This window comes from Solenopsis invicta, chromosome 6 (assembly GCF_016802725.1).
Source record: "Solenopsis invicta isolate M01_SB chromosome 6, UNIL_Sinv_3.0, whole genome shotgun sequence".
NCBI lineage: Eukaryota > Metazoa > Arthropoda > Insecta > Hymenoptera > Formicidae > Solenopsis > Solenopsis invicta.
The window spans coordinates 16617032-16627918 of NC_052669.1; the positions used below are offsets into that span (position 1 = coordinate 16617032).

Consider the following 10887-nt stretch of genomic DNA (forward strand, 5'->3'; position numbering starts at 1 on the left):
AAATGAAAGAGCTATTGTTGCAACTAATTGCTCATGCAAAGAATGCGGATGTGATGGGGTCACATTTCATCATTTCCGAATTAGACGATTTTATCGTAGATCATAAATTGTCTGAACTTTTTGACGAGCATATAGTGGGATCACCTTCGTTTTACGCTTGGACAGAAGAGTTTACGAAATATTGGAAAGACCGCGATGACATTCGCAACGAAGCGTTCTGTCGACAGTCTGTAATAGCAAATTCGACTGCAGCTACGTCGGATATCGTAGAGGAACATGAAAAGATAGTACTAAAAGGTGACGAGGATGACGACGATGACGAGAATGACGACAAAGACGAGATTAACGATAACTCTGATAGCGGCCGCGCAACTGTGTCAGAGACGAAAGCAACGTGCAACAAGGGGATTGGAGGTGTCAATTCGTTATTCAATTTTAATACAAAAACTTCAGGCGTTGAGCAATATATTGCTAAAGTGGAAGACGGTCTCTGTTACACCGCTCGTTCATTAGGGGAAACTGGGGAACGATTGATTTGCATAGACGTATACGATGTTCGAGAATCGCCGGTAAGAGCAGACGTCATTGGTGGAAAAAAGCGCGAGTCAGATCGCAATTTCTCGCTCCCTCGCGAGAAGACATAAAACTGCGCATGGTCGAAAAAGTTCTCGATGTAGCTGCTGACGAATTGAAAAAGAGTTCTTATTTAACAATAGACGTATGCAACGTTGAATAGTAAAAAAGGTAATATTTTTTATTTTATTATAAATTGATCATTTCAAAACATAGTGTGATTTTTGTGCAAAAGTAATAATTATTTATACGTTTGCAGCGGGGGGGAGTAGGCATTCAAGCATGCAGTCGGAGAGCGGAAGTGGCTACACATTGATACACGTGTTTCATTAATATAATAATGCAATGTTTGAACGTTCAGAAGTAAATTTGTTGAAAGTGTATAATTTGTACTAATGTAGTATAGAGTATACATCGTTATCAGAATAACGGGATGCGGTAAGCCGATAGCGGTTCGCTATTCTTATGCTTATGCGATATATTGCAGTATTTTATATAACAGCATTTAGTATTCCTCTTGTGTTCATGCTTGCTCGTGAGAAGTGAATTGTTTAACATGGTAGGAGCATAAAATATAGTGTAGTGTACAAAAAATGTTGCGTAACAAAATATTTTTTATTTAGCGCCGTGTAAAAGGATACAGAAGCGTATGGGAGTCAGCAACGATTAATGTGCGCAGACAATTGGAACGGATTGACAGCGATGACATTTGGATGAATACAAACTGGAGTAGCAGTTTCGCCGCTCTCTTCAGGACATTAACCATCGCTGAGGTATATCTGGAAGAACGTCTGACAATGGAAAAAGAAAGAAAGAGGAATGATGGTGAGTATCATTATGATTGTATTTGTCATAGGTGTATTTGTTATATATATCCATTTTTTGGTGTATTTGTTATATATCCATTTTTTGTTTTTTTCAGATTATGCAATAGAATGTGAGGACGATTGCGATTGTCCTTACGAATACAATTATTCTGATATAAATGTAAAGCGGATAAAATTGTGTTTTTGCTATTCATTAAGAAGCGAGTGTACGTGTGAACGGTGTGCAGCGATGTAGCGAGTAATACGTGTGCGTGATGTGGCAGCGATGTAGCGGGTAATGCGTGTGCGTATAAAAGATACGTGTGAATAATGTAGCGGGTAAAACTGTATTTTTTCATTTTTTATTAATTATATATCAGCTACAAAAAGTTCATTAAAGTTTGTAACGCTGGTGGGTTTCGTGCGGTTCTGGTAGGTGTCAGGATACGGTTGCGGATAAGCTCGCCGGATTGGTCGGGTTCGGTATAATGATCGCACTAAATCTTTATTTGGATGTGATGTTTACAAGTAGCCTCATTAGCTGATTGCGCCTCGTGACAAGTGGACCCAGCCTTAGCGGGGGCGCGATTGGCTCGCGGTGGTCGCGGCGACCAATTGCCGCTGCGCGGTCGGAATTGCGAGCGGTGGTAACGATAAGCGCGCGGTGACGCGTGGGCTAACGAGCGCGCTAGGCGAGAGCCAAGACTGAAGTTCGAAACAAGAATTTAATAACCGCGAGAGTACGGATAAACCGGTACAGTGTCAAAAGATAATTCTAACTTAAACGGAGACATAATAAGAACTGAAGTACTAGAACTACGAAATCATAAGAATACAAATAACTCTAACTTAAATTAAATCGCGTGGTTTGAAACGGACTCGGTGTCCGGGGAGAGATCGGGGAGCCGCGGAACGCGGGATCGGAGCGACGGCGACGATTCCGCGTCTCGCCCGAGCCGCCTCGTGCAAAAAGAGGCGAAGTTCTCGTCAGGACGCGGATGCCCTGACGAGGCTTTAGGTTACGAGAGATTCTTCCCTGAGGGAGAGGACGGATGGGATTGGCTAGGGATACCCAGCCTGCGGACTCGACGAGGATGCTCGTCGTGGGCGGTGATTCGCCGAGGATACTCGGCTACGGAACACGGCGAGGATGCTCGCCGTGATTGGCTGTGTACGGTATTCGGTATGACAGGATTAGCCGAGGATACTCGGCTAGCCGGAACGACGAGGATGCTCGTCGAGGGTAGTCAGGATGAGGCGAGTATTCTCGTCCTCTTGGGAGTCGGAGTGCGGTCGAGGATACTCGACCTGTCGGATTCGGCGGACCGGGAAGATCTGTCTCGGCGTTCCCACTGCCGGCTTATATATCCGAACGCACGGTTGGGCGGACCAATCCGTGCGTTCGGTCGGCTGGCCCGTAGTGGGAGCGTTGCCGAACGCCACGGGCGGCGCGCGTGCTGCCGCGTGATCGCGACGGCAGGTTAGCTCGGTGCGTGCACGTGGCGTTCTGTCGGTGTATTGCTCGGGTGGACGGAGCGGAGTGGCAGTGCGCGCGAGGTGGAGGGGCGTTTTGTTACAAGTTTCTCTTTATTATTTCATAGTACAATAATTTATAATAGTTTTTTCTTTGTTTTTGAATACATTTATTTCTTTCACTGTTTCAATTGTCATAAAAAGAACCAAAGTATAAAGCTAGCAACTCACATTCAACAATGTCGTTTTTATCATAAGATTCATATTCGCGAATAGCTTTCGAAATATTAGCATGATCGGAAACAGTAGACGCGATCGAGAGAAATCGCGATAATTTCGCATCAACGTTCGCAGTTATTGCGGTCAGCGAATAAATCAAGCGGTTTACGCAATGTTCCAAATTAAACATGTTATAGACGGTACTTTTAGATAATGCTAGACGGGCTGTCGGTGTCTCAATTCGTAGCAGTGGAACATTATTCAATTTACCAAATCGCAATGTAAAGTTTCCAATATACATTCGGGATTGAGATTGTGACTCATCGTCGTTGCTCGAGTGTAGGTGTGACATCACAAGGCGTTTTTGATCGACTAAAGCCTTCCACGTATCGGGCGAATGGGGTGTTCACGACAATGCCAATGTCTATATATTTATACCCTGTTTTTGTTAGGAGGTATCTTCTCTCTAATATCCGAAGGAACGTCTGAAAGAAAAAAGCAATGTATTTTTTCACAACGTAGAGAAAGTTTGAATCTACATACGTAATTTTTCTGATCTCATCGCTGCCACTTTCCTGTTCCGTATCGTTATCATTTCTTCTTCTCTTTGCGTTTCGATTCTCGCTGCTCTCCTGCTCCGAAGGAATGTTGTCAACATTTTTGGCGCTGAACGTTCGCTTCTTCTTTTGCGAGCCTTCATTTTCATAGTCGACACAAATATGTTCTTCACTTGGGAGCGAATACATCCTTGTACGATGTTGCTAGCTGGATCGTTATACATATACTAACGAAGGATTGCAAGTTACAGTAGATTTGTCTAAAAAACTAGACGGGGTACTGCTAAAACTAAAAAACGTAGTACTATCATGGGGTTTTAGCCGGTAAGAGTCCGACATAACCCCTCCTTCCACCTCGGGAAGGAGGAGGTATCCATGAGGATTTTCCCATGTATAAAAAAATAAAAAAAAAATTCATTTCTCATTCTTTATCATACATTTCTCATTCTTTATCATTATAGGTGGTTTTTTTTTTGGCGAGGAATTATCTTCAATAAGTCGATTTAGAAAATCGCGTAACTGTTGTATTATTCCATTTTTCGGACATTCGACACCGAACAGCATTAAATTAAATCTACCAGCCATTACAACGGTTTTTGTGAATTCGTTAAATTTATAAAAATGTTTCTTATCGAAAAAATAAATATGACCGTCGACATAGCGAAAAGCCGATTGGACAGTGATTGAAATCCCAGGAAATATCGTTTGCAATGCAAAATATTTAACTACGCTCATAGTGCATTCATTTATCTCGGCTACGTTGTTTTCATTAAAAATAATATAAGTTCTTCCCTTGTTAGTATTTATTACGGTAATGATTTCCGCGTCCGAGGATAAGCCTATATTCGTGATATTTTTTGGCCAACCAGATTTCAGGGTAAAACTGGGATACTCAAGTAAGAAAATTTTATTTCTCACAAATAATACAATATCACCTGAGGCTCTTTGATACGCCGCCGTTATGGAGACATTTTTGGGAAGAAAAGTCATATAATCTGCCAATACGATTGATTTGCTATATTTTTTATCCTCTATATCCATTGACCATGCATATTGTTTGTACGTAATAAACATTTTATTCTCTAATAACAACATATTATCTATATACGGCGCATCACATATATTTAAGTATTCGGGAATTTGTTCAGTGGGTTTTATCGTCGTAGTCGTCGTAGCTATTTCATTCACAACCTCATTGTTCTTGGCTCCGTATAAATTCTGAATAGCTAGTGTGTCATCAATAGACAATTCCACGGGATACGGCTCTAGACTAGAACCATAAGCATACATTACTGCATCCTTACAGGTGCTGTGCTCTAATCCTAGAGCGTGACTGATCTCATGTGCGAGCACGCGAAGCAAATGCATTGTATTCGGAGGATTTTTTTTCAATTGTATAAACCATTGTTCTGCGTTATCAACGTAAATGTCAGCAGCAGCGATAGGTCCATTGGTAGAGAAACCCATAGGTATCGCGTGTGCAACAACTCCACCTTTTCCGTCAAATACTTCTCTGCAGATTTGAGCGTTGAATAAATCCGACATCGTGTGTCTACTCGCCTCGTACGATATCATAATATCGGGCCCCAGTATTTTACGCTCGAAAGTTAACGGTGTCTTTGCTACCCACAAAGAAAATGCCTGTTCAGCCATTGTCAAAGTTAATTTATCGGCAAATTGAAAATTCCACGTTAAATGCGTTTTTGTCCACTTTGGCGTTTGCCTATTTTGTTTGTAGTGTGGAATATCCCGATTACCGCATCGCGGTCGACGCATCACATCTAATGTCACGTTATTCAAAATACTGTCACCAGACAATTGATAATATTCTTGAAAAAGCGCAAGTGCATGAGTTACACTCGAATTATCCATCGAAAGTTGCGTATTATTATCGTCAAGATAGCCATATTTGTAAAGATACAATATCACATCGACATCCTGAGTCACACAATTCTCTGGCTTAATAGCAAATATAATGGCAACGACAAAAATGAGCGTGACATGCATCTCGAACAGTTTGAGAGCGTATTCGCAACTAGAAGACTACTAAACTGATCAAGCTGTGATTTCGGCTACTTATAAGGATGTGATACAAACTCTGAAAGAGGAGGGAGGGAATGTCGGCAAAAAAAGATACCGATTGTAAAATAACTTTTTTTTATTTATCATAAGAGAATTGCGCAATAATGCGAAAACGTATAATTATGTATATTAGTAGCTTTATGAAAGATAATACAATCTTGTTAGTAATACTGCGCTAACGGTAGCGTATAATTAAAGCATTGAATCGCGTAAGTTTATCAAAGAGAACAAAAGGCGGTTAAAAACTTCTTATCGCGGTTGTGGTCGTCATCAGCATCATCCTCGTTATCACTCTGTTATTATAGTGCCAGAGAACGTATTTCTGTTAAGTTATTAGCGTCGGAAGAAGTAAAAGGCGCCGAAAGTCTTCCATTGCGTCCTCGTTTGCGGTCAGCATCGTTATCGATACTTTCGTCATCCTCAATAATGTCACCATTACCGCCGCCGTCATCATCGTCATCGTCGCAAAATTCATCAATATCGAGATCTCGAGTCTCTCTCTTATTTCTCTTCTTTTTATCTCTTGGTGAATGTGGAATTGATGGTGGAAATAGATTCCTCGCGCGTTGCGACCACCATTTGTACAATTTAATAACATTATCCATAGCACAATTTTTAACATGACGTCTGCAGTGGAACGATCTCGATGCTTTCAAATCCCTAAGTCTCTCAATATCCTCGAAATCAACCTCGATACTGTCTATTCTGCACTCGTGATCCTCGTCAAGATACTGTTGCAGCCACGTCTTTTTTTGAAGCCCTTTAACGTATATGATGATTTCGTCATCCTTACCATCAAATAGTCCGTCAAGCACAACGCATCTAATTAGTTTTTTTGCTTGTCGAAACTCAATATCACCATCCTTCCAATGCAAATGATGGTGATGAGCCGTTAACCAATTTGCTTGTTGTTTTTCATCCTTCGTCAGAAGATTCCATGCTAATGGCGCACGAAATACATAATGTGTAAGTTCGTCGCCCCGTCGCAAAACAGCTACCTCCTTGACTCGAAAAATGTCGCCCATGATAAATCCTTGTAAGTCGACAAAAATTGGTACGTCACTCAATTCACGAGTGCGTGCCATTTTTGTTGTTAAAAAAGATGAAAAAAACAAACGATAGATGCGAACTGTAACAACTGTCTGATTGTGTCTGATTTTTTGTAGAAGCGAATGGGTTTTTTATAGATCGGCGATGATACGTTGCGTAACAGTAGTAGTAGCATTGATGTTATCTCTATCGAGGTTTGCGGTTTTAATATTCACTACACGATTTTGCGTACTACATTCGTTAGAGGATTATATTGCACCACTCTATCATGAATAATAAGACAATAAGCCGTAGTATTTTCCGGAATATTTTCTTTACACTCAAATTCAATGCGAACATCTACAGTGGCGCTTTTTACCGATTCGTTTTGCCTCGAACAATCAATAACCACAAGAGGGCCATTGTCCAAAAAATCTACGAAAGACAAAAGAGGTTCGCGATTACATCCATAATAAACTTTTCTAAATTTTGTGTACATATCGTACAATATAGCGTACTTATGATTATCATAATCTAAATTCGTCGTAAGGATAAAATTCAGAATTTAAATATAATTTTACATTGGTAAGTTTACAATGATCGAATTTAGAAACGTCTTCCGCAAAAATATTTCGTCTTCCTGTTTGCAACGTGAAAATTATATATCGCGGTTTTTCCAATTGTGTAGCAGTTTTTACAGCCCACGAATGTTTGGTAGTGCTCTGTAATAGCGGAAACTCGTACAAGTCCCAAGATCGAAAGCCCATGCTAAGATATCGACCACTCTCCGATGTTCGTAAAAGCGCCAATTTGTTAACATCGTTCAACATCACGTGTGGCATCTTCCATTGTACTCTTAATAGAGTTAGTACCTGTTCGTCTGAGGAAATATTTGCAATTATGCAATTAGCGTCATTGCGTGCGCGTATAAGAATAAATTCGTGACGCGTATTAATAATCAGACGTTTGTAATCCTCGCAAAATCCTAGAAGAACATTGAGAGGTACACAATAGCTGAATTCCCCCGCAGTCCGTTGCATCGCGATGTCCCATCCCGCGTTTTTCCATGTTCTGCTTCGATCATCTGTTAGCGATACATAATTTTTCATTGTGCTCGTTATGCCTACGTTTCTATTTCTATCAATCTCTACGCCATCGAGTTCATATCGAATCTCATCGAACATAAACGCTACACAATTATTAACTCTTCTCATTGGCGTCATTGTCGAACTATCCTTATCTTTCGATGTTGACGGCGTGTTAATCTGTTTTAGCGAAAACTTTCCCTCGACGTACAGAAAACTCTCACATGGTAGAGTATATAAATCCTGCTGCTATATCGGTATGCGTATCTCATCGCTATATCCAAAAGTGATGTTTGCATACGGATTGTAAGTGTGAGTTTCGATTTTAACAATACGATCGTCGAAGACGGGCTCACCTCCGATACTTAGAATATCCTGGGCCATATTCTTTTCTCACAACGAAACCAAGCGATCGTAAAAACGCAACATTTGCTGTCGTCAATTCACGTCTTCTTCCTCTCGTCCTTACGATGTTATTCCCGTCTCTTTCCGGATAATACGTTTGCGATGCACTTTCCTTTGCGTGAAACTCGTTCAGAATGAGCATCATTCGCATGCGAACATATCTATCATTTTCGTCGTAAGTGAAGTCGAATCGTTACCTCCTCACCGCGAAAATCGATCGATCGTCCGTTCTGATCGACTACACGCAACGTAATATCGGTGACACTCCGCGCAATGACGGGGAGATAAATGATTTGAGCCGGTGTGATCGACAATTTATATCCCGGTGGAACGTTCGTCGCAAATTCGTGAATCGTATGCACCGGCTTATCATTGCTATACGCGCCTGTAGTAATATTACATTCTACGCAAATAATATTTACATTCATGATATTTACTGGTTCATCAGAAGCGTACCATTTGTTCGGTTGTAATATGCGAGATGAAAAACCCAATAACGAACCGATATTCTCCGGTTGGGTAAAATCGACTTGAAAGGCACATCGTATCTCACTTTTCATAGTATTGTCGTTGGCGCGAATAATTATTGAACGTTCACCCTTTTTATCATTGTCATCCTCGTAATCAAAAAGGTAACCGATATCATCAGCAATTACATCAGAATATCTTTCGTCGCGGCTACTTATTCGTTGCTCGCGAAATATGGCAGCTCTCAAAAATCTGTTTATAGCTGGTAATTCGTATGATCCTTCGGGAATCGTTATCGTTTTATCATCAAAGTAAAACTTATTGTTCGTAGAATTAATATTTGGTATTGTATTATACGTTTCAAAATTCGCAAGTCCCAACTCGTACTCGCCATCGTTGAGATCCAAAGCGAGAAAGTAACTCGCCGAAAGGACGCTGCTTCTTCCAATTAGCGTGAGAGTCAACGACATGACGAAAACCGATAAACTTTCTTTTTTGAATCGATCTCCCAAAGAAACTGTAAACACAATTGTCCACAAATGCTCTGATCAAACGTCTGATACGAATGTCGATTGTACAGTAAATTTATATCATTCCCCAAATATCGCTCGAGTTCTTTCGGCGGCCAAAGATTGCCGAAACCATCGAAGTAAATCGCAATATTTCCTCTCTTTGCATAAGCAACCCAATGGGTGCTCGGCCCTGTCGAGTCATCAAGGTTTACGATTCCACTCTCAGTGCGACGCGGCTTTGTCGGAAGCGCATCGCGCATAAATACGCCTCTGAAAAACGGAATATGCAATCGATACGCCGAGCGATACAACTGCTCATTCGTCGTGATACCAGAGCGCGGCAATTCGAGCATCTTCAATGTTTTCGTCCACGACGTTTTTTTTCCGCTTTTTCTCTTAACACCGCTACCACGTTTCTACGGAGACAAATGTAAACCACGCCCCTCCAAAGCGCGATTATGACGCTGCATTTCCTTGAGTTGTTGTCGCGATGCTTTATTAGCATTTACGAGGTGTGTTCAAAAAGTATCGCAAATTTTGTGTTTTTTCAAAAATTATTTATTTATTCATGAATATCTATTTTGTCCCCTTCAAAGTAATCCCCATGAGATATTATACACTTGTGCCAACGGTTTTTCCAATCTTCGAAGCACTTCAAAAAATCATTTTTTTTTATCTTGTTCAGCTCCTCCTTCGATGCCGTCTTTATCTCGTCAAGCGTAGCGTAACGTCGTCCTTTCATGGGCCTCTTCAGTTTAGGGAACAAGAAAAAGTCACAGGGGGCCAGATCTGGGGAATACGGTGGCTGCGGCATCATTAGTGTGTTGTTTTTGGCCAAAAAGTCGCGCACAAGCAACGATGTGTGAGCTGGGGCGTTTGGTACGAATTTCGCGGCGACCCGTCTCATGCCCAAATCATTGATAAAAATCGAATGGCACGAGCCAATCGATATGTTTAGGTCCTCAGCAACTTCTCTAACGGTGATTCGACGATTGGCCAATACCATTTTCTCCACTTCATTAATTTTTTCGTCTGTTGTTGAAGTGCTCGGGCGTCCGGCACGCTCTTCGTCGTTCACATCTTCTCGGCCTTCTGAGAACATTTTGTACCACCGATAAACGTTGCTTCGGTCCAAGGTAGCTTCTCCGTATGCCACAGTCAACATTCGGAATGCATCCGCGCACTTAATTTCGTTTTTCACACAAAATTTGATACAGGTTCTTTGATCCATTTTTTTGAATAGGTAAAAATCGAAGACGATCCAAAACACGTGCAAGCAAAGCAGCTGTCAACAATTAAGTGAACATTCCAAATGGCCGAGCTTGTCGGCATAAGTGAGAGACATGAGTACCAACATAACGCCACAAAAAGATCGAAATTCGAATATACGTAACCCGCGAAAATTCAAAATTCGCGATACTTTTTGAACACACCTCGTACAGCTTTTGCCACACTAGCCGCTCCGCCTGCCAGAGCACCGAGTGCCTCCAACAACGGTAAAAACGGTAGAATGCCTCCACGTTTAGCCATAAAAAGTATTCTTTTCTTTTTCGTTCTCCTTCCACGTCTTTTTAGGCCCATACCTAATTTTGTTTTTGCAGTCCATATAGCGGTTGCGGCAGCTCTCTCTTGCCAAATTTCGCGTTCCTCGCTGTAATTCGTTCACGCGCCTTTTCCG

The 10887-nt window shown here is 41.4% G+C and overlaps 1 protein-coding gene across 2 annotated transcripts; it reads right to left on the reverse strand.

Annotated features, from left to right (window-relative positions):
• Window positions 1–2966: 2966 nt before the first annotated feature.
• On the reverse strand, window positions 2967–9791 carry LOC105196833 (matrix metalloproteinase-2). 2 transcript variants are annotated; one of them, XM_039450984.1, is made up of 2 exons: window positions 3615–9791; window positions 2967–3556 (listed from the first exon to the last, which is right to left on the reverse strand). In XM_039450984.1, exon 1 carries the CDS (start codon window positions 5633–5635, stop codon window positions 4043–4045), a length of 1593 nt encoding a protein of 530 aa, XP_039306918.1. In that variant the 5' UTR covers window positions 5636–9791; the 3' UTR covers window positions 2967–3556; window positions 3615–4042. Both variants share the same exon structure in this region, with proteins under 2 accessions (XP_039306918.1, XP_039306919.1).
• Window positions 9792–10887: the final 1096 nt, after the last annotated feature.